Below are 24,919 nucleotides of genomic sequence, written 5' to 3' on the forward strand. Positions count from 1 at the left end.
ATATAGCTCACCTCTCATCTGCCCCGTCCCAGCGTTTAGTTTCGGAACGGGCTATTGCAGTACCTGAAGTCACGGGCCGGGATGGAGGATTCACAACCCTGCGAGATTGCTGCACAGTTGTTAGCGAAACTCTTAGTATTATTAGAATCATTTAACACTAACCTCCCAGCGAGCATCCACGTCGACCTCACTAGTAGATCGAGCATCAGACATTAGGCCACTCTGCTCAATACTGAGCATACTGGACCCTAAGGAATTCGAACGAAGGCGTCGAGAGCTTCCGGAATGAACAGACCTCTGCGACTGTGATTCTGAGTACTCGCTGTTCGAGTCCTGGCTCGTCTGACTTTTGTCGGATATCGTGACTGCCGCACTATCAGTGTTGTGAAGCAGCTGGGCAGAGTTCGCTATATCACGATATTTCTTCTGCTGTTGTTTTGTAGGGCGATGATGTGAAAATTTATTCCCAAGTATCGCAGGTGCGTGGGATATAAGTGCCTTGATAACGTCTTTCTTCAGTCGCAAAGCCAAGTCCAAGTTGGACCATGTTTTGTTCCGATACTCCAGAATTGGCAGACGGAAGACGAAGTCGTGAATGTCCTCCAGGTTATGATCTCCTTTGCCCTTGTAGCTCAAGCAAAGTACAACGTCTCGCACCTTGACATGGGCTAGCGTCATGTAATTCGATGCGCGAGAAATCATCTGGGTTAGATCGTCGGTGGCTGCTTTGGACTTGTTTCTATTAGGTAGTTTGGCTAAGCCGAATTTCTTCCCTTTATCTTCACCGGCCCCGGCGCCCGAGCCATTTGCAAGGGTTTTGTCCGTGCCTTGTCTTGATAGTAACCGTAAACTGTCGGCCGATCTCTTAGTAGATAAACCGCCACTAGTTGACGGACGCGCTGTCTGACGAGAAGGTTCGGAGGGACCAAGCCGGTTGCTATCCTTATGAAGGGGCGTCATGGCGAGGCCTTTCAGGTGGTTAGAGCGTGCAGATCGGGGTCTAGCATCATCAGATGACGTGAACGTCGGTTGTAGCCTCAGTTCAATAGCGCCCGGCCCCTTCTGCAGGTCTTCTGTTGAGACATCCGTGTTGCTATGGGCGCTTCGAGGCGGAACCAGACTTTCTGCCTCCTCTCCATCTTCGTCGGAGTCTTCCCGTGGTTTCATGTCCTTGACCATTAAGGGCGAAAAGCCCCCGTTTTCAAACGCATTCGCCCCGACATTAGGGAATATGTACTCGAACACCTTTTGGCCAAGCTCATGTTCCAGTTGAATCTTGAGCGGGAAAAGTGACACCTCAAAATTATCCAAAACAGGGATACCAGCAACTGCTTCAAGCATGTGCCACTTGACCTTAATCATGTAATCATCTGGTGAGTCCAGAGGCTTAGCTTGATCGAGATACGGCACAATGATTTGAGGGTAGATGGCGTCCGGAAGAAGATTCAATCCATACAGTCGTTCAACTGCTACGAGATTGTGGTTAGACCCATCACTGTTGTCAGTACGATCAAATTCGGCATTTCGTAGCTGGAACTCGACCAATGGTTCGGTTTCGTCCTTCATAAGGTGCCAGACAACCTCATGGGCTGATATGTTCCAACGCAGGAGGCCATGGGCCCCAGACATTGTCGGATCAATTCTCCGCTGGGAAGTTGTTATTGCTTTCATCAAGAAGAACAACTCGTCTTCGCATTGAGCAAGGTCCTTTTCAAGCTCCATGCGATCTGCCCAGCCTTGTTTGTCGAGATATTTGGCATGGATTTGGAAATGCTCCTTGATCTCTTCCAGATGACGAATCCGAGACTGCAGTTTAAAAACCATCTCCGGTGCGCCTCTAAGATCGCTGAAGTCAGAACTGAGCATGATCCTCTCCAGGCGTTCTTCCCGGACTTTCTCCAGAGGCTCGCTGTAAAGTAGCAAATCAAGCACAATAATGTACATGGAGTAGTATTCAACCGAATCGCAGATAGCGCGGACGTGAGGAAACTCGACGCTGATTTGATCAATTCTGGATTCCTCGCTGCCGAGGCCACGCTCTTGGTCAGGTTGTCCCTTTGCCACTTCTTCGTTATACTTCAGACGAAGATTGTTATACTTGTCGTATCTCAAGCTGGCAGAAGTCTTCTGAACAATTCTTGAGAAACCGAATGGGTTCAACTCGAAATCAAACATCGCTTCGATAGTCAACCAAGGTGGCCATGCCGAGCCTGGAGAATTGCCGTACTTGTTGCCTGCGTAGAACTGCAAATGTTTCATCAAATTCTTCTGCGTTGCAACGAAGAATTGAGCACCATCCATTTCGAGGGAGAAGCGGCGCTGTACCAGACCGCTGACATCGTCAGAAACACGTTCCTTGTCCATGATTGACACGACCTTCAGCTGCATGCCCTTTGCGGCAATCAATACGACCGACTTTTGGTTCTTCTCGCTTTGGAGCTGGATCTGAGGGGCGATAAGCCGCAAGTGATAGCTATTTTGCGGTGTGAATTCCGGTGAAATATTCTCACTAGAATCATCAGACTTTGAACTGTCTTGTTTCTTGTGGTCAGGATCCTCGTGTTCGTCTGCATTTACGAAGTGTTTCGCGTCATTCAGCAGTTGCTCGATACGATCTTCCACGGTTCCATCCTCTTCGTTATCCACAAGGCCACGAATGTCGGAGGGACGTCTTGATGCGCATTTGAACAACTTGGAATACCTTCTCTGGTTCTTGCTTTGTTCGTCGACGATATCGAGGATAAATTTGACTGCCCTTCGAGACATGTAATACACAAATCCACGCCTTTGGCTCACCTGGTGACTGTAACGCAATATGATGTTCCTTAGTGAGTTGTTCCATTTTAGCTGAGTATTGTGTATTATGAAACGATTGTTGAAATTGGTCGCAAACTCATCGTGAGGTGACGAAGAAAGCCCATCCATATCCGCATCCTTGCCATCGCTACTCGAGTCTGCATCCGTCCCTACTCGGTTGGTAACATCAGCTGCGACGGTTTCGGGGCTTATTTTCGTTGAGCACAATTCTTCTCGAGCGAGTTGCCGCTCGAGACGTTGAAGTGCAGAAGCAAGGAAAGCCCGTCGCCGAGCGAGAGACTGCGCCTGCTTGACGTAATTCTCATGCTCTGTCCGTAATGAAGGGTCCTGATCAACATCCTTGGCCATGCGAAGTTCCTGCTCTCCAATTGTGCGCTCCCAGTCCTGAACCTGCGTTTCAACGTGGGCAAGGCGCTCCCTGATCAACGCCATTTGCACTCTGCGTGGTTCATTACTCTCGGACATAACACACGCATGAGTAGGCTCGTTGCCAAAAGTACTGTAGCCTGTCTCGTCCGGACCTATGTCCCCATGATCTGTCTGGCGGAAATAAGTAAATCGTGGTGTAAATGCTAAAGGCAAAATCTGCGTTCGCGGGTTCGACTCTTGAGGAAGGATCCAATCCAGCTCCACGAAATCATCCATATCGACCCAATCAAGATTGTGATCCGGGATGGTAAACCGGGAAAGATCGACGGAGGGCACAGGTTGCTGGAACGTTGAGATAATATCATTCTTGTTTTGCTCAATATCATCCAAGTTTGTCCCTTCAATGGAAGCCGAAACAGCTCTGAAGTCCGCAGCTTGCAAATCTAGCTCGGCTTGGTTAATCCGCATGGCGCTCGCCTGCGTCTGCTTGAGGCGTCCCTTTGCCAGTGTCTTAACCTGTTCACGTCTTTGGTGTACATCAAGCTTCAGACTATCCAAGCGAACCTTGATTCCTGTCGCTGTGACAACATCCTCGCCATAGTCTTCACGATCCTTATGCTTGTACATGTGAGCTACAAACAAAGGAGCGAAGAGCAGTTGATACTTTACAGTAGCAAGATGGCGGTTGAACTTCTTGCTAGTCTTGGTAATGCCGGGCCACAATGGACCTTGCCGAACAGGAAGTGACATTACCCCAGAGAAAAGAGACCACCAATTGAAAAAATGAGTGAAGAACCGTGGAGTGAGATGGACTGTGTTGTAGCTAGTAGATGATTCAACTTTGTCAACAGACCAATCCCTACTCTCTGGGGCGAGCACGGAGATTGATAGATGGATATGGTTACTCCGGAACCCACGATAAGCGTCATAGACCGCACGTTCGGATGGACTGACATATTTTGGATTCTGGAGAATAACATCATAGTGCGGCATGAATTCGAATGACCGCCTGTTTTCATCGACATTACGTTCAAAAACGAGGCCTACAACCCATTTCACTTCGCCTGACAATTTCATCACAACTTTCTTGAAGTGGGCCGCATTTTTTAGCTCGCTTGATGTCGACGTGGTTTCCAGATCCTGAGCCGTGGCCTCCGCCATGAAGCGGGCTTCGTGACTGTAGTCCGGAATAGCTAGCACATACTCCCCACTAGTAACACTCATGAACTCCTTTGGATCATCACTAGTATGGACTTCCCATTTGACATCCTTGCGCCAACACATGACGAATCCACTTCCAAAGCCGGTTACGACATACGGATCACGAGAGCCTTTCAAGCGCAAGTGAACATCTCCGTCTTCTTTCCAGAGAATCCGAAGCCGGGAATGGAAGCTCAGTCGAATCTTGTCCCAGAAGCCAACCCTGTCAGAAGGATCAATTTCGGCTTTGGTGAAACCCTCTATAATTTTCATCATGTCCTGGATGACAGGCTGGTACGACATACCCCAAGAGATGCTCGTTGGGAGACTCGTGTTGATCTCGATTGTCGGATCAGAATACGTCTTGACAGGGCTTACCGATCGCCAAACGCTTATTTCGAACGAAGGACTTTTGGAGCCGTCCGGAAGTTCGGTTGGAGGGACAAGCTCTACTTGAACTTGTCTGGACGATTTATAGTCACGATACTCTTCCGCAATGACAAAGTTGGTTCGAAGTGACCAGCTTGGAAGCCTTGGTGATTGTCCAGGGCGTAAAGCTGGTATATGCAACAAGTCCAAGGGATAATCCCTTAAGTTGACGCGGGCCTCTCCCATGTCCAACTGAAAGCTCATTGGAATGAGTAATGCATATTGCGTAGACATCGGAATACCTTTTCCAATCCTATGGAGGAATGTTGGGTAATCTTCCAAAGGAAAAAACGGTTTGTCTATGACAAGATGGATATCGCTTATTAAAGCCGCCATAAGAGCAGGTCTATTCGGGATAGAGAGCACAGTCTCCGTCTCCTCCACATCTTCAGGCGGCTCATCGGCTCCACAGAAGAGATTTCGTACTTCCTTGATCGAAGTACCCTGGAACTTCAAGGCACCGTCGATCTTCTTCTTCCAGCTTCTTGCATTGTATTCCTGGAGTCGATACCAGGCCACGTCTGCTGATACCTTTGATTCGCCCGAGAGACATGCTGCACCTTCAGTGTCATAGCGGAATTTTCTTCCCCGCCCACGCTTATTGTCATCTGAATCACTATTGCGTGGCTTCGCATCGGCACTTTTGCTTCTCTTTGACTCCCCACTAACCCTCTCACTGCGAAGGGTTCTGTGGCTCGACTTTGCACGCAATCTTGATGAGGCGCGCCGTTGATCACATTCCTTGATTTTTTGGACCTTCAACTCGTATGCCTCTTCTCTTGCCTGGCGCTGGCGTTGCTCTAGAAGGCCTGCACGATATATGCACCCTAGTTTCCATTCAAATGCATCATCCTCCATTTCGAATAAAAGTGCTTTGCTGCGCAGTGATATCCTTGGTACTTTTTTCGGTTCCTCTGGGTCTCTCGACGAGTCAAAACCGGCCGTATGGTTTTTGAATCGATGGTGAAGTTGCTTGAGGGCCTTTGCTGTGTTAATCGCGTTGTCAAAAATGCGATGCATCACCATGTGGTGCGGGACAGCCAAGCGGATAAAATCTGCCCACACATCTATCGACTTCTCTTCGGTCAGATTGACGCCCTGCTTTAGTTTGGCAGTGCGGAAATCGACTCTGACATTAGTCATACCGATAATTCGTGCCCAGACACCCTTGAGCTTAGGTGCCTCAGCGTGGAGCCGAACTAGGTGAGCTCGAACAAATGGAACGGAGAGTCGGTGGGAACCAGCTGCAAGTCCATAAATTTGGAGCATCATGGGGGGGTCTGCGGGAAGGAAAGTTTTGACCTGAACCACAGTGACTCTCACATCGGCCGTAATAAGCTCATTCCTTTGCGAGGATGGGCGAGGCGATGAAGGAGGCGAATTCCAAGGAGAAAGGGTCTGAGGTGTTGCTGTTGGCGAACGTTGCAAGAAAGCGCTCTGGATCACAGATGCGGCAACTCCTACGCAGTAATAACGATAAAGGGAATACTGTAGGTAAATACCCTTTATCACGGAATTGATGTGGAAAATAGGCCCAAGACGGTCGCTCAAGGTACTTAACGCCACCTCGAACCTAGGGAGCGAGAAGAAAGGGTCCGCCTCCAGATAATCTTCAGATTCTATTACAAATCCCTCAAAGCCACGAACATGAAGAGCAAGTCGTCTTCCATCCGCAGCACCACGTTGTGTTTGCCTTGGGGGTGATGTCGGAGGAAACCTGAAGGGTGATTCGTCGCCGATCGTAGAATGACTCGGAGTCCGTCGCCGTACGATACTCACATTAGGTTGTTCGGTCTTTTGTGCTCTATAATCTGCGGTCCACGAATGGATCTGGAGGGAAACGCCACGAGAAAGTTCTGAGACCGCTTCGTCCACACCAGCAATTTCCAGACTCAAGCTGGTAGCTTCAAATTGGAACCTGAGCAGCCAAGGGGGAACGCGCCTTAGAAGACTAGGTTTACGCTCTTCGAGTGACATTGCAACCTTTCTCTTCGGCTTGATTTGGGCTCTGAACTGTTCAATCACCTGTTGAATACCTCGATTGACCTCCCCATTGACCATGTGGGCGGAACATGTATTTAACGATCCAGAAGCCATCACGCATACCTCCGGGGATGAACTAAGAAGGACTTTCAGTTCCATATTATCGGTTGTGAGTAGATTATGTTTGACTCCCAAGGGCGTTTGGTAATACAGTTTGTGGGACGCCACCCGGGAAATAGACGATAGGGAATAGTGAACACCGCCTTCCGATGAATGAGAGGACTCTATGTCGAGTGAGATTGAAGATATAGAGCATATTAGTAGGTTGTAGTCTTCCGCAGAAACATCGGAAGCTTCAGAGATGGGCAAAACGAATCGAAGTACAGGCTCATGAACCGAGAGCTTGATACTCGCTTTAGGGAGCAACCGGGATATCAGTCGATGATTGTTTCTCTTTTTCCCACGAGGGGAGGATGTTCTATCCTGAGCCAATCCCAGGAGCCGGGAAACATGCCTTGGTTCTAAATCGATGGAAGGAGATGTTACCACAAGATTAGCGAAAAGGATATTAGTATTTCGCTCTTCCGGGTTGCATTCACTGAACGAGCTAATCGTCTTTGATGGTAGGGTTGTCTTTATGGTTGTAGTGGCCATGGGTATGTAAAGGATATTATCCGTCTCGCCGGAACTGTCGTCTAGACTGACCGAAAGAGAGATGGCAGCAAGGAGCGCTTGATGCGCGACGTCGTTCCGTTGGAAATACATCCGATGGGCGGGGCTATTCTGATCCATCCGATGCAGGTCAATGCCTATCTCATGGGATATAATGTTGAGATAGACAGAACTCTGCTTTGGCGAAGGTGGCTGTATAGCTCGCGATAATCTGAAAAAGCTCAAAGCTATCTGAATTTCATGTATTCCCCGCAATAGAGAGCTCGCAAACTCCTTTGAATCGGCAACTGTTTGGACAAGGGCGTCGTCCTGGCTTCCAGGCTTGTCCAATTCCTCCACAAAGTCTGCAAACGACACTTCATCGTCTGCTTCACTCTTCGAGGCTTCCGAGAAGGATTTCCGAAACTTCTTGATTCTTTGCGTGAGTGTCATCAGATCGTCGTAAGGAATATGCATTCTTCCGATCTTTAGGGCAATTGACGCATCCCTAAGTCCTTCAAGGTCTTTATATAGCATGCCATGTACATTGACTCCGATGTTGTCTAGCAATTCTGTTGGTTCTCCGCCGTCGACCGTAAGGAGGACATTTTGCACGGTCATTATCCATTCAGCTGGGCGTTGTTCACCAGACTCATACTTTTTGCGGCGAAATAGTTTCCCTCTGTCTACCATCTTGCGTCTAGTGTCCACTGCCAATGACAGACTCCCCACCTGAATCTGGCCAGCTTCGAGAAAATTGACGGTAGTGTTGACTGCCACGACGTCCACCAATTTCAACCAGTGTATTTTGCGATGTAGCCGCTTCACTTGCTCCTTTAGCTTGGTTAACGATCTCCAAGTCTTGCTCCGTCCTTGGGGGGAAGCGTTATCGTCATCCTCTGGCGGGGAAGAATCCCCTGGGCTGGTAGGCTCCGATACATCGGGGTGGTTTTTGTTTCGTTTGCTCTTGGCCAGAGCGGCGGGGTCCACGGTCACTTTCAAATCGGTCAATCGAAGACTAAGCCATGTCGGTTGGGCAAACGAAGGTGGGTGTAAAGACAGCCCAAGGCCACGAAGTTCAATCTGTACCCCTTGCTTCGGGACGTATGCGATGCGGCGGAGAGAGAAGTAGCCAATGCGTTGTATGGAAATTCCCGTGGCGATCCGAACGATGGCGAAGATAAGAAACGAGGAGAGGTAGAGGAGAAGGAACCCGACAAGGACCGTAGTCGGGCTGAAGAGCGTCATCGTGGCTCGCGGTCAGGAGGGCTGATCCGTTGAATAGGACAAGTCCAGCACAACAATTGAACCATCGAGAGACAAGACTGGGAGGCCGTTAGTAGATACGTGCGATACGATCAAGAAGGCTGGCAGTCTCGATGGTCATTCAAGGCTTTTAATTTTTTAGTATTTTTTTTCACGGTGGGGAGCACCTCCGAAGCATTCAATCTTCCAAGGGCTTGAAGCCGGCGAGGGCCAGGTCTCCGTTAAGACCGGAACTGTACACCAGCCGGAGAAGCGACGCAGGAGGTACGTAAGAACTGCGAGTCACTCATGCTTCTGAACTGAGGGGGAAAGTTGGAAGGCAAAAAGAGAAATGCAGTATAGGACAGGATGGGTGACTCGGATCCGACGAACCATAGATCTATCTAACCTTAAGCAAAAAGACAAGTCGAGCCAGTCAATCCACTAGTCGTCGAGCTGGTCGCGGGCAGAACTGGAAGCGGAAAGCCGCCCACTTGGACCCAAAACGGGGAGTCTTCTGGTAGGCTTCCGTTCTGGACGGTCGGCTGTCTCGGCTCATTCCTTGCTACGAACGAAATGGGTACGGGTTCCACGCTGCATTTTACCCTTTTTGACTGTGCGTGTCATATACGTGAGCTGTGATGTTCTGTAAAGTACGTACATACGTAGCCCCTATTTCTCGGTACTCTGGTGGGGATTTTTTGCTTCACGATTTACATTCTGGGTAATTAGTAGCTCGTTCGTGACTGACTTGTCTACCAGTACCTTGCATTTCGTCACGATTCTCTCCATCATGTTAGAAGTTTCATCGGAACAAAGCATTCTCCAGGAAGATTACTTACACCAATCAAGAACCTCCACCCGCGTAATGGTCATAACGACGTGTCCAATCCCACAAGTACAGAATAGATACAGTTCATGGGTGCACCTCCCTATATCTTGACTCGTCTATGAAGATCGGGCCTATCAGATTTCTAAATAAATCTTAATATTATACAGTTTATCGTACAAACCATTCATTTCCCGTAAACTAATATACAAGACGATGTATGCATGTCCATGGGGGCATACTGTAATTTCAACTAGGTTGTCCCCTCAAACCCCTGCTGCAAGTAAAACTGAGCGAGTTTCGACTCCTCCACAGAACAGGAGATCACTTATTTACGCCATGGATAATTCATAACATAGTCGAAATTCCAGCGGCAGAATCCTTTCAAGCAATAAAAGTCACCGATATTCATCTGGCTTCAGTCAATACGATCCCAACAGCAGTCGAAGCCATTCCGGGAGGAGGGACCATCTTTTGGAGGAAAAAGAATACTGATCGATGCTCTGCATTACTTCGATTCAGTTTTCGGTTGTCCTGCATCTGATCCACGGGATTTGGACTTTTCAAGTTCTTCGATCTTTTCATCAAGGAGTGCCATCTCAGCCTCAATGCTCAGCAATTTTTCGCTTAGAAGCCCTCTATAGTCATCATCCGAAAGAGACTTGAGAGGTATCCATTTCGAGTCGGCGATCCGCTGAATGATTGGCTTAGATGGAGTATTAGCCTGTTCTATTTGCCATTTGTCGATCGCATTATATGAGCCTTGCCCGAGATAGCCTAGTAGTGAAAAAACGACAACCCCTGGAATGAGCCGGCCTCCTGATCGTTGTCAACACGTCAGTCATCGACATCCAATTACCAGCGCTTGGCAGTAAAGCTTCAGAGGGCTAAATAGTAAATACCCATTAATCTTGTCACGGCTCCGCCAGCAATTCCTCCTGACAAGGCGCTGACATAAGCGCGTTGTTTCGGGGAGGCATTATCTTCATAGTGGAGTTTCAAGATATTGCTCCTCAGCCCTGCAAAGAAAGTTCAACAAGAAATTTCCTAGCACCTGGAAAGCAGGAGGGTAAGTAGCTTACACCAAAAAGAGGTTCCACAGGCGAACCAATGGATACCACACGATATAGAATGTATCACCGGGTGGCGAGAAGATCGAACGACGCCTGAAATCCCTCCATAGACAAGGCCTGCAGAGCCTGCATGGTAAACCCGTAAGTAACCGGAAAGCACAGTACATGTTGTACCAAAAAGTGCATATTTCAAGAGAGAGGTTTTATCAGCGAAGCCAACACTAACCGCTTAGAGCTCCCACCTTCAGGGAAGAGAAAAGAGAGTTAGATTCTAAACTCGGATTTTGACTATTTTGGCCGCTCATCTTGCGAACCGTCCAGATCGCAAACCAAAAGCCAGAATCAAACCCAGATATATCACTACTGCTGCCATTGGCATCTTTTATTGTCTGGATGAGCGAAGGGCGGAAGTGCACGTGATACATGAGCTTATGTAAGGCGATGTATGGACATGTTACCTATTCTCTTTTTGCTACTATTTTGTTCTCCAGGTAGTTACTTTTTTCATGTGGAGTAGGTTTCAATCCCTTGGTTAAACACATTATAGTAATTAGCAACGAGAGCTTGGTCTGGTTATGTAGCACCTCGACGGGTAGTATATATAAAATTGATGAAGGTGTCCTTGGGGAACAATAGAATCCACATTCACCTAGGGTTCCTGACTACCCGAGTCAAAATTCCTAGGGCCCCAGCGGTTGCTATGCAGTTCGATATTAGGTTAATTGTTCCTCAGGTGTTTACCGAATTGCATCAAGCCAACAAAATGCTTCCGTTTGTATAATAAGGATCATGGAACGCATCCTGCAGGGCAGAAATGGTGAAGTACAATTCTAGAACAATGCCATTTGCGTTCACCTGCAAGGAAAGAGCAGATCAACCGCTGAATTTCAAACTGAATTTCTAGTTTTTACTATTTCAGTCTATGAATCCTCTTCAAATTGTCAAAACGTAAATCCTCCTTCGTCCGTCTGAATACTAAAAAAAAAATTAAAGAAAAGACACGAAAAAAAAAAAAAAAAAAAAAAAAAAGGTGGGGAGGTCTAGTAGTTTGACCACTTCTCCGCAAAGCGAGGTTGCAAGAAAAAGCCCTCTTCGCGGGTTTGGGTCGAGGCGCAAACCGAAAAGCCGCACCAACACTTTTAGAGGCTGACTTTTCTAGCGTCATCACTAAAAATTATCCTCGCGGATTAACTCACTTTCCCCTCTGTTCTTCACTGCGGAGCTCTCCTGCAAACCCCCCCATTTTACATCGTCTTGTTCAAAACTAGACGCCACCTTTCGCATTCCTACAGTCTTCCTTATCGGAAGTCATTTTTATCTATTTCTCAACTCTCCCGTGTGAGACGCGCACAAGTGCTTCCCTTGGCGCGTTTCTGGATTTCCAACAACCGCAATCATGGGTATGTTTCTACCCCTCTCAGGCATAATTACTCTCTCGCTTTGTGACAGCACTGTCCTTTCTTTAATCGACAATGGATACTAATGATCATTTCTGCAGCGCCTAAACAGAAAGCCCAGAAGATGTCCATCAGCACCTTCTTAGCTGATGAGAGTAAGTTAACCCCGTGAATCTCCGCGGGGCGATCAGTGCTAACCCATTAGACTTTGGCTCTTGGGCCGACGAGATGGATGACATGCCTTTGCCTGGTAAGTGATGGATGCTATTCCAATGATCAGGGCTGGATGACCTCGTACTGATACAAATGTCTACTAGCCGGTACGTTATTGACACTGCTTGCTCACAATGTTTGCTACCCACCTGGATAGACAAATCTAATACAATATAGCCCCTCCTCAGCCCAGGTTCGACAGCGATCGCCGTGCTGGTGGCCTCTCGTCTGCTGGATTCGGCAGTGGCTTCGGTGGTACACTCCCCTCCCCCTTTATGGTATTTTACTTCATCTGACAATGAGAAACAAGACCGTGAACGCGGCGGTTACGCCGTTAGGGAGCCCCTGCCCCTCCCCACTCAGCCCCCGTATACTGCCCACGTCGGAAACTTGTCCTTTGATGCGACTTCGGCTGATATCTCTGACCTCTTTGTCGACTGCGCTGTGACGAACGTTCGTATCGTGGAGGATAAGTTAACGAAAGCCCCTAAGGGCTTCGGATACGTCGAATTCGAGACAGTAGACGGCTTGAAGAAGGCTCTCGACCTCTCCGGCGCCACCCTTCAGGGAAGGGCCATCCGGGTCAGCATCGCAGAGCCTCGTAAGTGCTTCGATATTTGGTTCATTATACACTCACTGACAGTGCTACAGCTAAGGAACGTGATGTCAAGGAATTCGACTGGACTCGCAAGGGCCCTCTTCCTGCCCCCGAGGCTCCGCGCCGTGTGCCTGACCGCTCCTCCTTCGGACGTAACATGGACAACTTCTCCGATGCTGGTAGCGAACGTACTGGTGGACGTCGCAACTTCGAATCCGACGGCAAGTTCCGCGATTTCGGCAACTGGGAGCGAAAGGGTCCTCTCTCTCCGACCGGCCCTGTGAGAGAAGGTGGCCGTCCTCGCACCAACGAGGGATCCAGTTTCAGAAAGAGCTCGCCTGCCTGGGGTGAGGGACGTTCCCAGGATGGCTCAAGGCCTCCACGACGTGAATTCCAAGAACGGGCACCTACTGCAGCTGAAATGGACAACGCCTGGAGATCAAAGATGCGTCCTGATCAACCTAAGGAGTCTAGCAACCCTCCTTCCCCCGCTGCCGCTCCTGCATCCCCTGCTGCCCCTACGAGGCCAAGACTGAACCTTCAAAAACGAACTGTGACCGATGCTGTGTCTAGCCCGGCTGCGGGAACTGGAACTGGGGCCAGCCCATTCGGTGGTGCCCGCCCGATTGATACTGCTGCGAGAGAGAAGGAGGTTGAGGAACGGCGCCAACTGGCATTGAGGCAAAAGAAGGAAGCCGATGAGAAGGCCAAGGCTGAGAAGGGCGACAAGCAGCGACCTGCCAAAGATCAGGCTAAGGGCGATAAGACTGGCCCATCTGCCGATGCTACCGGCAGAGATACTGCCGATACCCCTCAGGGTGCGAAGAACTTTGAGATCCTCCGGCGGGCCGGCGAGGACGAGAGTGGCATGGCCGCTGATCAAGATCAATCAGAGGAGGCCAAGCCTGCTGCGAAGGCCGAAGCCTCAAATGATGCCGCCCCTAGCAAGGAAAACGGTAGCTGGAGGCGGGCTCCTGCTCAGCCAGCTGATGCTGCTGACGAGGAGGGCTGGAGCACCGTGAGCTCGAGGCAACGTAACAACCGCCGTGGAGCCGGCCGTACGTTCGCATAGATCTAACGATACCCCGAATGCAGTCATTGCTCGACCGAAACTTCGCATTCCTTCCAGAGCGAAATCCTGTTCACGAGGCTCTTCGTACGGTACCTTGTTTTTTACTGTCGCGTACGGCTATCTCCGAGTAGCGCGTTTTCGAGGTTGCTCTGCGAACAACGTTCCTTTCAAATGATGAATTTTTTGGCTATGTTGATGACTGTTTGTTTTCAATACCAATCGTCCCGCTTCTCTCTACTCTCCATTTCTCTCTGATTGATTCACGACTTTTTCCGTCAGTCAAGATCCCCGATTCACGTCTAGTTTTTGCTACCGTTGTCCGGCATGTCGAAAAGTTTTCTACGTTTCTTTTTACCCCCTCTTACTAGTTGCCCTTAGTTTCCTTCCGAGCTAGTGATTCTCATGTATGTGGATGGACTTAGTATACACTCGTGACCTTTACGGCCGATCTGGATGGAAAGATGCTATGTTATTCTTAACGATGGTTTCTTTTTCTTCCGCGTTTCTCGGCTTTGTTGTGTCCAGTGATTCCCCCCTTTCGTTGTCTTGTTCGGGATCGGGGGATGGCGTGCGGAGTCCTGTTCTTCTTGTTCTTCTAACGGAGCCATGTCCCTGCCTAGTTGACGAGACAGCCATGCGAATAAGATTACGACTCAGCGACCTGCAGAGGTGCTTTCCGGAGCCCAAGAACGGTAGTCTGTCTATCTTACCAGCCAGGCTTATAAAAGAGAAACAAAAAAAAAACGACTATCCTTCCCGTTTGCTCCCTCTCCCTCTTCCAATCCGTGACACTGGTAGTCATGTATGGTACTTACGCAGGGGATCCCGCTGAGATTTCATTGTATTTTCGTCGTGTCTTGATTAGCTCTTTCTTTCGGTTAAACTGGGGTGATAGAATGAGCAGTACAGTTTTTCTTTTGTTCATATTGCCGCATCCATAGCCCTAGCGCTGTAATCCCTGTAGCACTGGACGGAGCGAGATGCGGTGGTGGTCATGGCCCACCCAATGAGTAGTCTACGGATATATAGGCTTCTCCCTCTGATACCCCGAATAAGTAATCCGATCCACACAAAATGCGGACCTGGGGGAGGCTGGGGATTTTTATCATCCCACCCTGCTGTCGACCGAGCCAGATTTGGAAAGATAAGCACAAAAATATACTTTGGCCAAGTCACCCTCCACGATCATACTATTCTGTTCGGCAGGAATAACCTGCCGTATTAAAGATCTATAGATCTGTCCTTGACGTGGGGACACTGTCTTTCTTCTTCTACTTCTCTATACTCTTTTCTTTTTTTTTTTTTTTTTGTCTATCTGTGTTCTTGATCCCCCGCAGCTCAGCTGAACAAAATTATGCACCAAAATGATCTCCAAATGAATTATGCATCGAGGGCTTCCCCGCCGTGGAAGCTGGAGTTCCGATCCTCGAGGAGATTTGTGATCTCGGTAGTTGCGATGGCTGTTTTTACGGTTTGGAGTCATATACACTGGTTCGCTGTGCAATGTGTACTGACGGTGATGATAGGATGTTTTTATTTATGGCATGGTGTGTGAACTTGTAGCCCCATTGCGTATTACTTGCAGGTGCTCATGGATATGGGCTTGTTAGATTGTTCCCATCCTGCCGGTGGTTTTAAAAACACGGGTGGTTGTGCCTGATGATCAACGTATGTGGTTTTTTCTATCTTCCCTTTTGTGGTTGAGAGAAGTTGTCGAGTCGTTGACAAAATCATACAGTGCAGCAATGGATGGCAATCATGCTTGCCGCGTTTGGGGGTGCTATCTTTGTTGGATCCCGTAAGTTCCTTGTACTCGTTATAGTCATCAGCGAACCTGATTGACCACATGGATATAGCTATATTCGGCTACTTCGCCGACAAGGGTACCTCCCGCCAGGTACCGTTCATCTTCGGTCTACTCGCGTTGGGCGGTTCGACTATCATGTTCTGGGTTGCCCGGTCACTCTCTTCGTTGGTCATCGCGCGAGTCCTGCAGGGCTTGTCTGCCGCTGTCGTCTGGACAGTCGGCATGGCTCTTGTTGTGGATACAGTGGGAAAGGACCAAGTTGGAGCGGCGATGGGTTATGTCTCTATGGCTATGACGGTGGGAACCGTTTTTGGTCCTTTTATCGGAGGGGTCGTGTAAGTCATTTTATTGCATAAAGATGCCCTTACCTCGCTGACCCGTATAGACTATCGCGGATAAGTTACGATGCCGTATTTACGATTGCCGTCGGACTAGTTGTTCTGGATATCCTCCTTCGGCTTTTTATGATTGAGCAGAAAACCGCATTGAAATGGACTCAGCCACAGATCGCTAACGAAACAGAGAGTTTGTTGAGTAGTGCGGATGAAACTGGCAATGGCGTGTACCAAGCCACCAGACAGGATCGTTCTGACCAAATATCAGCTAATCCCTGTCATTCTGTTTGCTGGCCTGAGGTCAGCGGCGAGCCAATTTCAAGTGGAAGGACATCCACTCTACCACCTATCGTGCGCTTAATGTGTTCTAGCAGCGTGTTGCTCTTCTTTGGAGCGACCATAGTCGATGCCATTCTGTGGTCTTCTTTCGACACCGTATGCGGAGCCCTAGTCGCACCATCTAGAATGCTTTGTTAACCAGTGGCTATAGGTGCTTCCGCTGCATGTGATGGAGACATTCAACTGGAGTCCCTTTTGGGTCGGGGTCTGTTTCCTGCCATTGTTTGCACCGTCTTTCTTTTCTCCTCTAGTGGGTATGTTTGGTGACCAGCAAACTGAGTGTCGATTGCATTAACCGATCTCAACAGGCGATGCCGTTGACCGCTACGGATCCCGAACAATCGCGTTCCTTGGATTCCTGCTGGACTTCCCTACGTTTTTCCTCCTTCGGCTCATCACACATGATACGACACAGGATCAAATCCTCCTTTATATTTTCCTATTCATCGCAGGTATTGCATCGACCCTTCAGATGGTGTCCCTCATGACCGAAGTCAGTCTTGTCGTTGAGCGACAGGAGAAGGAATCGCCGGGAATCTTTGGGAATCAAGGAGGCATGGGGCAAGCGTATGGACTGTTCAATGTCGCCTGGTCGGGTGGCCAGGTATTGGGGCCATTGATCGCGGGGCTCCTCAGTGATCGGGGTGGATGGGTGACGATGGTGAGCGTCTTTGGCACGATGAGTGGCGTTACTGCGGTGGTTATTGGCTTCTCAGATAAGAAGGTTCTGAGGTGTTTCGGGCAACGGACATAGCCTTGTGCTGGCTACTTTTTGGATAGTCTGTATTTTGGTCACTCTGTGTCTGAGGCTGTAACGGGTTACAACCATTGCAGATCGTGGTGGCGGGCGGCACGAAAGTATATGCGTTTGCATGATATCATCAGCCGATAAAGCAGGAAATAAAGTTCACCACAGGACATGAAGAATGCCAGATCTTCATGTAAGGGGCAAGTGGATATATAGATGACTGGAACTAATGGCTGGTATGTGTTTCCTAGGAGATAGCGAGGGTTGTTAGAGAGATAGCGGGAATAACGGTTGCAAGGGGGAAAGGGCCGCAAGGCTGGACATTAGAAAGTCCCCTTGTAAGTAGGAATTGCTTCAAGGCAGTTCCCTCCTTTGAAGACAAAGACCAGAGAGGCATGTTCCCTTGGAACAATCAAATTGTAAGTCAGCTCTTCTAATCCCCTGGAGGCAGTGAAAGAAGTGAAGTCGTTAGATGTATGAACATGATCCGTCACAAACATGCGGGGACTAAAAGGATCCACACACGTGTGTCTGCTCAGCAACAACCCATGATGGAAATCCGGGGGAGAAGATGAGATGGTCTGATTGCCCGAGAGACGATCATCCTAAATACCGATATTATTGACCTGGATTTTGAGAACCTCAACTAGGAAACCGGGCCCCATGTACGATATGACGGTGGTTGGATTTTCCCTCCCAATCCAATAAATCCACCCCCAAATACTAAGAATAGATTAGAATACAAGTAAACAATACATTCGCAATACACCAGACATCGACGCCTAACGTCGGGTAACTCCACTGCTTACCCGCCATCATTGCATTTATTCCATCTGTCTGTCGACAGAAGCCTTTCTAACGGCTGGCACTCTTCCTTTTCTTCTTCCCTGTTTGGTAGCGATGCGTGTGTGTCACTAACAACACTAGCCTTCTGTTTCTATTTAACTGGATCGCCCCCATCTCTGAAACTCGTACTTCAATTTCTGCGACACGGTTCTGACCGGGGATCCTTCTCATTTCCCTAACCTAATTTCCTGCTCGACTTGCGCTCATCCTCAAGCCCGTCAGCAATTCATGAAAGACCAGGATGTCGACCACAACGACCACTGCCGCTCTCACATCGACCACGCTGGTCGGCATGCTTCCCACAATAAACGCGATGGGTCTAATTCCCGGGAAGAACTGTCCAACCTGTGGCCAGGAGACGAGTCTAGTACACGAGCACGCCGCTGACCAGAAGAGGATCAAGGAATTGGAGGGACAGATCACCTTCCTGAGTGTCCAGGCTGCACAAACAGGTAAGGGACCGCACCGTGACATGTCTCAACTGTCACTTGCAACCGCGAGATGTTCTATACTGACTGTGATCTCCCTTGACAGCCGAGAAACTCGCCGAGTACGAGCACGAAGTTCGTCGTCTCCGGACCCAAGCCTCCACATATACCTCGCGAAATGGCTCCTCCGTATCATCTACCTCCTCCAATGAAATGAACCGGCCCCTATCACCTCCCTCTAATTCGCAGGGACGTCTATCGACTCTCACATCCTTTCTCCATTCCCGCGGACCCAGCAACACATCTCCGACCCAAACCCCCGCGCAACCCGTCTCCCAACCCCCGTCGCGGCAACCCAGCCCAGACCACACAGCTGAGCTGCAGAATGCGCTAGATCGCGAACAGAGCCTGCGACGAGCAGCGGAGTCACAATTGTCGCAGGCCAGTTCGGAGCTTGAGGAGCTAACCGCGCAATTATTTAGCCAGGCCAACGAGATGGTGGCTCAAGAGCGCAAGGCCCGCGCGCGGCTCGAGGAGCGAGTGGCGGTGTTAGAACGTCGGGACGTCGAGAAGAGGACCCGTCTTGAGCGCCTGGAGAAGGCGATGGAAAGGGTCGAGCGCATCCGGGCACTCGTTGGTCAGTGATCTGCGCCGGACAGAAATCTACCATACTCGTTTTCTGTTCTTTTCTTTTTCTTTTACTCTTCTTGTGCTTGGTTTGGTTATCTTTATACCCTGGTGTTTACAGCGACTGCCTCTCGTGGTTTGGAATTTGACATGAGACATGACTCGATGCTTTTCGGGTTCATTGCCCATGAAGGTTATGATCAGCATCTACGGCGTTAGGCACCTTATCTAATTTTGGGCTTTTTTGTTGGGCAGTCGCGGGGCGTTATTAATGTCTAGGTCCATATTGTCCACTCCGTATATCGATGTACATGACGACGTTATATATTCGTGTTTCTGTGTCGATATACAAACGATCAGAATGTCTCTACTCCGTACTAGTCACGTATATAACATTTGCACATATGTCCAGACCACCCGAGAACACCAATCTAGGCAAGTCTTCCCTCAATAAATAACAAAAATAAAATAGAAAGAAAAAAAAAATATCCTTTCTCAAATCCGCACGTTTTTGTGAACCCCGCCAAATCTGGAACTAATTTCTGAGACCCACCCAACCCGGTGAATATCAATGAGAAATGTAAATCTAAGGGTTCGACCTTCTATTCATACTCCTGGACTCTCGAACTATCGATTGACAATTGTCCCGAAACACACATATCTTTCTGGGAAAAAAAAAACCTTTATATACAGATCCGGATATACAAAGCATCACGACTAAAAAGAAAACACTAATTGAACTCCCCCCACCATGCCTATCGGCGTAGCCATCATAGGAAGTGGTACGTTTAACCACAATGCAAGATTTGTATAAAACAAAACCCTAACGGAGAAAACAGGCAACTTCGCCCGCGAAGAACACCTGGTAGGTTCTCTCATACCGAACAAAACCAACATAGCTCGTTTTTAACCATGGGACAATATGACTAGCCCGGCGTGCAAGCTTCGGACGCATTCGACTTAAAAGCCATCTATTCGCGGTCTCTCACTTCAGCGCAAACCCTCGCGACCGGAGTCTCCGGAGTCGACCTGTACTCGGAGGACGCAGGGTCGGGGAAAAGTTACGATGATCTGCTTAGTCGGTCGGATATCACGGCCGTTATTATAGCGTGCGTTTGGTTCTACAGTATGCTACGCAAGTTGACAGGGACGGGGCTAATACGGTACTCCACGATCTAGTATCCCCATCCTAGTACAGCCAGAGTTCATCCGCAAGGCCCTGATAGCGGGGAAACATGTTCTGTCCGAGAAGCCAATCGCGAAGGACCTATCTGCGGCGCAGGACCTGATTAACCTCCACAATTCCCGCATCGTCAGCAGCAAGACCGTTTGGGCTGTGGCCGAGAATTGGCGGTACATGAGCAAGTTTGTGCGGGCTGCGCAGGAGGTGCGGAGACTTGGCGGTGTTAAGAATTTCCGGGTCGTCATGAGGAGTATGATTAAGCCTGGGTCGAAGTATCATAGTATGTGTACTCCTTCTACTGGATATCGATGGGGAAGGGCTAATGCGTGCGAGTAGAAACGGAATGGCGTCGGAAACCCGAGTACCAGGGTGGGTTTGTTCTGGACGGCGGTGTTCATGTTGTTGCTGCGCTGCGCTTGATTCTGGGACAGAGTGATGGTCTGGCTATGGTGGCTGCGCATTCGTCGCTGCGGCAGGAGCATCTTGCCCCTGTTGATACTGTTGATGCGTTGGTTAAGACCCGATCGGGCGCTACGGGTGTGCTGTCTGTCTCTTATGGTTCGGAGATCAATGATTCCGTTTTCGAGTTTACGTGCGCGGACGGTGTCGTGACGTTGGATTTTGATCGGTTGACGGTGAATGGCGAAGGTTATGATGTGCCGTTTGAAGGTCGCGGCGTCAATAAGGAGCTTGTTGAGTTCGCGGAGTCTATTACCACTGGAGCCGGGATTGCGACCCGCTTGCGACCGGAGGAAGCATTGGCGGATTTGGAGGTGATGGAAGGCATCTTCACTAGTAGCGCGAAGTCAGGGGAAAACCGGCATCTGCACCTGCAGATCTGAGAGGAGTAGGAATGATAGACCAGATGCAATAGAAGATGATAAAATGTATGTACAGTATGGTGTGGAGTAGAATTGGAGATCAAAACCGAAGCATAACAATTGATACGGGAGACGATAAGAGCGGAAGGTCAAAGACGGATGACATAAGCTAGCCAACGATCGACACCAGACCCGAAGCGGCAAGTCTTGGCAGGGCTTTCACCCTAATTTTCAGCTTAGCGAGGCGTTAGCACCCGACTGCACTGGGCGGCCAACCTCAGCGCGAATTTTTGAGATCGAATTCGACCCGTCACGACAACTCGAGCGCCAGCGGCCTTACGAAACCGACAAGGTATGTTCTATGCCGGGATGATGGATTCATCTTGTCGTTGTTATTGATACTAATTGAAATTCAGATGGTCCTCGCAAAGAAGCACGTCCCCATCGTCAAGAAGCGTATGTCAAAATCCTGCCTTCCTGTTTTCCCGTCCAGCACATCCACCACAGCCCAGGTCCCATGTATAGCAAGAGTGTTAGCGAAGGAAGGAATTAGGGAGGGTTCGCACGAAATTTTTCGATGAGAAACGGAGCATGATATCACTGTTCGAAGGAAGAATCAAGGAATCCGACAACGACTTGGCAATACGATGAAACACTTGGGAGATATACATCGGGACTTCTGGGACACAATCTGCCACACATGCACACTCGGGCTATTGAAATATCGGGACTGACAAGGATTGCAAAATACAGGCACCAAGACCTTCAAGCGCCACCAGTCGGACCGCTTCAAGTGTGTGCCTGAGTCATGGCGCAAGCCTAAGGGTATCGACTCCCGCGTCCGTAGACGCTTCAAGTCGAACATTCCCATGCCCTCCGTACGTTTTTCTCCGTTCCAATCTCGATCCGGAAGTGAAAGGTCACAGCGCGACCGGTGATCGAACTTGCGATTTGCACAGCGAAACAATGAATACTGATATGGCTTGAATCGATAGATCGGCTATGGCTCCAACAAGAAGACCAAGCACATGATGCCCTCCGGCCACAAGGCTTTCCTCGTCCAGAACCCCAAGGACGTTGAGCTCCTTCTCATGCACAACCGCACCTACGCTGCTGAGTACGCCCACCCTTTCCACCGAGCTATGCAACGCAGAAAAGCGCATCCAACTAACATGATAATTCTGTAGGATCGGCCACGCCGTCTCCTCCCGCAAGCGCGTCGAGATCATTGCCAAGGCCAAGGCTCTCGGTGTCAAGGTTACCAACCCCAAGGGCCGTGTCACCACTGAGGCTTAAATGCTTTAGCCTAATTAAATCAACAATTAAAATCATTATACCAAAGCATTTTCAATTGGAGATGGGGATCTCTGGCAAAAGCTGCAAGGTGTCGCTTCGGTTTCTTGTATGGTCGTGAATTGAAATGAATCATCTCGTGGCGATAACGAATTTCTCTTATGTGCATGATTGGGTGGCTGGTACCAGCACTGGGATATCAAATAGAAATGGGGGCTTTTCCATTGCGATTCCCTTCCTCGGTCTGGTTACTTTTGATCGGTCGGTAGTGTTTGAACGTAGGACGTGCTTGGATCCGATTTAAGATGGCAACTCCGTCAGTGGGTTCTGCGCTGTGGTGGCATCCGTAGATGAGACCAAGATCTGGCTGAGTTGTAATTGCCAACCTGTATTTGCACCATCCTAACTACTCGCTACGCTCTCAGTCCTTGGGAATCATGGAACAGTATATTCTTTAGGTCAATGCTAGGCCAAGTACCCACAGCTCTACATACATGCCAGCGGCCAAAAACATAGAACTCCTGATATCCATGCATACAGGTATCATGTAGTCGTAAACATCAAGTCTATGCAAATATGGGAGAGCAAAAAGTCTAACACGACAAGGAAAGATCAAGCAGACTGCTGTTGCTCTGCAGCCTCTCGCTATCAACCACTCCCACGCCCCGAACCAAGACACTTCCCTGACTCCTCTTCGGCTTGTCTTCATCCTCCATGCCCTCCGGCACAGTTCCATTCCCGACCACGATCTCTTCCTCCTCCGGCACCGGCTCCCAGTCAGGGACTGCCTGAGGACCATCCATGCCTGGCGGAGGAAGAGCCCAAGAAGGCATCTTGCTGCGGTACTTCCAGTCGCCATTATCCGAAGAGTAGGCAACGGCATGAAGGAAGATACCCAGCTCATGCACACCAGGATCGGTATAGAGCTCCGTACCACAGACGTCACACTGCTCCCCGGAAAGCCTCTCGCCCTTGCGCTTGTGGTACTCTACCAGGGCAGCCTCGTGCTCGCGGGACATGATGCCCTCGATGACGGAGGACTCCGTACCCGGTGGCACAAGCGGCGCAGCAGTAAGATGAGTCCGGTACGAAACCGTATCCGGAAGTTCAGTCTTGCCCATGTTGTTCAACCGCTCCATAATCTCATCATCCCGATCACCGCTATCCTCGCTCTTTCCCAGACTGGGCCCAAACACACGCCGATTCGAATAAATCGGATCATTCGTGATCGGATGCCCCAGGAACTGAAGATGGACACGAATCTGATGCGTGCGTCCCGTCAACGGCAAACAATGCACGATACTATATCCTTCCTCCTCGTTCGAATACACAGGCGGCGGCGTCGCAGCACGGTCCCCTCTCGCTGCAGCCGGCTCCGGAGCATGAGGGGGGTAGTACGCCAAACGGCGGAACTTTGTCTTCGCCGTCTTACCGGTGGCGCGGACCCGGTTCAGCCCCAGCTTGGGACTAACCTGCATGATGGGCTGGTCGCAGACCACCACCCCGTCCGGGAACTTGCCCTTCACTCGAGTCACGTACTCCTTGTGCACAGATCGCTCTTTCAGCTTGCTTGCAACCCTTTCTGCTGCTTTGGGATCTTTGGCGATGAACATCACGCCGGAGGTTAACCGGTCCAGTCGATTGCAAGGCCGGGGCACCCAACCACCACCACGCTCGGCGCGGAGGATCTCGATGACGGTGTTGTAGTGGTACCGGCCGGCAGAGTGGACAGGCACACCGGCCGGTTTGTCGATGACGATAAGGCCATCATCTTCGTGGATAATGCCGATCTCCTGGCTTGTGACGGGAGGTTCGTGTCGGTGAAGGGTATGCGAAATGACATCGCCGTTCTTCACTGTTGTGTTCGGTCCGGCTGGCTTACCGTTAACGGTGACTTTGCCGGCTGCTAGGGCCTCTCTCTAGAGATATAATCAGTCAAAATGATCCAGCGCGATTGTGAGCCCGTGTGTAAGAACATACGTAGTACTCTGGTGGGCGATCGCGAAATTCGGAGACAAAGATGTCGACTAGCTCCCGACCCCTCCATCGCTCTTTGCAGAATGTGTTGTATGTGTAATGGTATGGACTGACGCGACGAAATCCTCCCTCGAAGTGATAGGGGCCTGTTGGTGGTTCGCAGGGTGTTACAGCCACTTTGGGTGGTTCTTCGACAGGGTCCGGAGGAGGCACCTTGAGCGTCGTGTCGACGGGTGTGAGAGCCATAGTGGAAGCAGGAAGCCTGCCTTTTCGCACAAGGTAGGCGAGGATACGAGGTGAGGGAGCCAAATTTAAGGGTTACGGAGAGTATCACGAGTTCATGGGCGGCGATTTAAATTGAAGAAAAGTAATTTTACGTGGGGTCGGAGGGGCGTTCCTGAAATTCAAAAAAAAAAATTAAAAAGAGTTTATGTTTCTTGGCGTTGCTGCCCCAGATTCATTCATGGAACCAACATTCATTTACTAGGACGAGTGTACATAGCTTAGCCTTTATATATACTGAGGCAGGTAACACATGGAAGGCTATAGTAAAGGATAAGATCATTAAGAATAATAGTTTGATTAGACTTGGTCTTGCTACTAGTATATTCTATGAGGCAATTGGATATATATTATGCT

At 49.5% G+C, this 24,919-nt stretch overlaps 9 protein-coding genes across 9 annotated transcripts; 6 read left to right on the forward strand and 3 right to left on the reverse strand.

Moving 5' to 3' along the window:
* Positions 1-7: 7 nt before the first annotated feature.
* Positions 8-8,697, reverse strand: BDV37DRAFT_269972 (FMP27 family protein; the record flags this gene model as incomplete). The annotated part of the gene is made up of 2 exons (XM_032084468.1): positions 8-109; positions 163-8,697. The coding sequence occupies 2 exons, from the start codon at positions 8,695-8,697 to the stop codon at positions 8-10; spliced, it is 8,637 nt and encodes a 2,878-aa protein (XP_031943665.1).
* A 1,037-nt stretch (positions 8,698-9,734) lies between these two features.
* Positions 9,735-10,967, reverse strand: BDV37DRAFT_242988 (uncharacterized protein). The gene is made up of 4 exons (XM_032081381.1): positions 10,823-10,967; positions 10,606-10,722; positions 10,426-10,542; positions 9,735-10,342 (listed from the first exon to the last, which is right to left on the reverse strand). Exons 1-4 carry the CDS (start codon positions 10,899-10,901, stop codon positions 10,032-10,034), a joined length of 624 nt encoding a protein of 207 aa, XP_031943666.1. The 5' UTR covers positions 10,902-10,967; the 3' UTR covers positions 9,735-10,031.
* Positions 10,968-11,810: 843 nt separating this feature from the next.
* On the forward strand, positions 11,811-14,079 carry BDV37DRAFT_62805 (translation initiation factor 4B). Its single transcript, XM_032090972.1, has 6 exons — positions 11,811-11,996; positions 12,095-12,148; positions 12,199-12,243; positions 12,384-12,461; positions 12,517-12,807; positions 12,858-14,079. Exons 1-6 carry the CDS (start codon positions 11,993-11,995, stop codon positions 13,874-13,876), a joined length of 1,491 nt encoding a protein of 496 aa, XP_031943667.1. The 5' UTR covers positions 11,811-11,992; the 3' UTR covers positions 13,877-14,079.
* Positions 14,080-14,789, forward strand: BDV37DRAFT_62806 (uncharacterized protein). Its single transcript, XM_032090973.1, has one exon. The coding sequence runs from the start codon at positions 14,283-14,285 to the stop codon at positions 14,706-14,708; it is 426 nt and encodes a 141-aa protein (XP_031943668.1). The 5' UTR covers positions 14,080-14,282; the 3' UTR covers positions 14,709-14,789.
* A 462-nt stretch (positions 14,790-15,251) lies between these two features.
* Positions 15,252-17,111, forward strand: BDV37DRAFT_280945 (MFS transporter; the record flags this gene model as incomplete). Its single annotated transcript, XM_032086711.1, has 8 exons — positions 15,252-15,347; positions 15,403-15,423; positions 15,487-15,544; positions 15,615-15,674; positions 15,733-16,018; positions 16,069-16,453; positions 16,509-16,611; positions 16,666-17,111. 8 exons carry the CDS (start codon positions 15,252-15,254, stop codon positions 17,109-17,111), a joined length of 1,455 nt encoding a protein of 484 aa, XP_031943669.1.
* A 541-nt stretch (positions 17,112-17,652) lies between these two features.
* Positions 17,653-19,151, forward strand: BDV37DRAFT_62849 (uncharacterized protein). The gene is made up of 2 exons (XM_032090974.1): positions 17,653-18,403; positions 18,486-19,151. Exons 1-2 carry the CDS (start codon positions 18,193-18,195, stop codon positions 19,022-19,024), a joined length of 750 nt encoding a protein of 249 aa, XP_031943670.1. The 5' UTR covers positions 17,653-18,192; the 3' UTR covers positions 19,025-19,151.
* A 501-nt stretch (positions 19,152-19,652) lies between these two features.
* On the forward strand, positions 19,653-21,069 carry BDV37DRAFT_243007 (Gfo/Idh/MocA family protein). The gene is made up of 5 exons (XM_032081382.1): positions 19,653-19,788; positions 19,846-19,871; positions 19,937-20,115; positions 20,186-20,469; positions 20,526-21,069. Exons 1-5 carry the CDS (start codon positions 19,758-19,760, stop codon positions 21,029-21,031), a joined length of 1,026 nt encoding a protein of 341 aa, XP_031943671.1. The 5' UTR covers positions 19,653-19,757; the 3' UTR covers positions 21,032-21,069.
* A 254-nt stretch (positions 21,070-21,323) lies between these two features.
* BDV37DRAFT_243010 (60S ribosomal protein eL32) lies at positions 21,324-22,725 on the forward strand. Its single transcript, XM_032081383.1, has 5 exons — positions 21,324-21,362; positions 21,427-21,466; positions 21,764-21,888; positions 22,006-22,127; positions 22,198-22,725. The coding sequence occupies exons 2-5, from the start codon at positions 21,427-21,429 to the stop codon at positions 22,304-22,306; spliced, it is 396 nt and encodes a 131-aa protein (XP_031943672.1). The 5' UTR covers positions 21,324-21,362; the 3' UTR covers positions 22,307-22,725.
* A 6-nt stretch (positions 22,726-22,731) lies between these two features.
* Positions 22,732-24,632, reverse strand: BDV37DRAFT_243011 (pseudouridine synthase). Its single transcript, XM_032081384.1, has 2 exons — positions 24,284-24,632; positions 22,732-24,222 (listed from the first exon to the last, which is right to left on the reverse strand). The coding sequence occupies exons 1-2, from the start codon at positions 24,524-24,526 to the stop codon at positions 22,897-22,899; spliced, it is 1,569 nt and encodes a 522-aa protein (XP_031943673.1). The 5' UTR covers positions 24,527-24,632; the 3' UTR covers positions 22,732-22,896.
* Between the last annotated feature and the right edge of the window lie 287 nt (positions 24,633-24,919).

The sequence above is a fragment of the Aspergillus pseudonomiae genome (assembly GCF_009193645.1).
Source record: "Aspergillus pseudonomiae strain CBS 119388 unplaced genomic scaffold BDV37scaffold_17, whole genome shotgun sequence".
Classification (NCBI taxonomy): domain Eukaryota; kingdom Fungi; phylum Ascomycota; class Eurotiomycetes; order Eurotiales; family Aspergillaceae; genus Aspergillus; species Aspergillus pseudonomiae.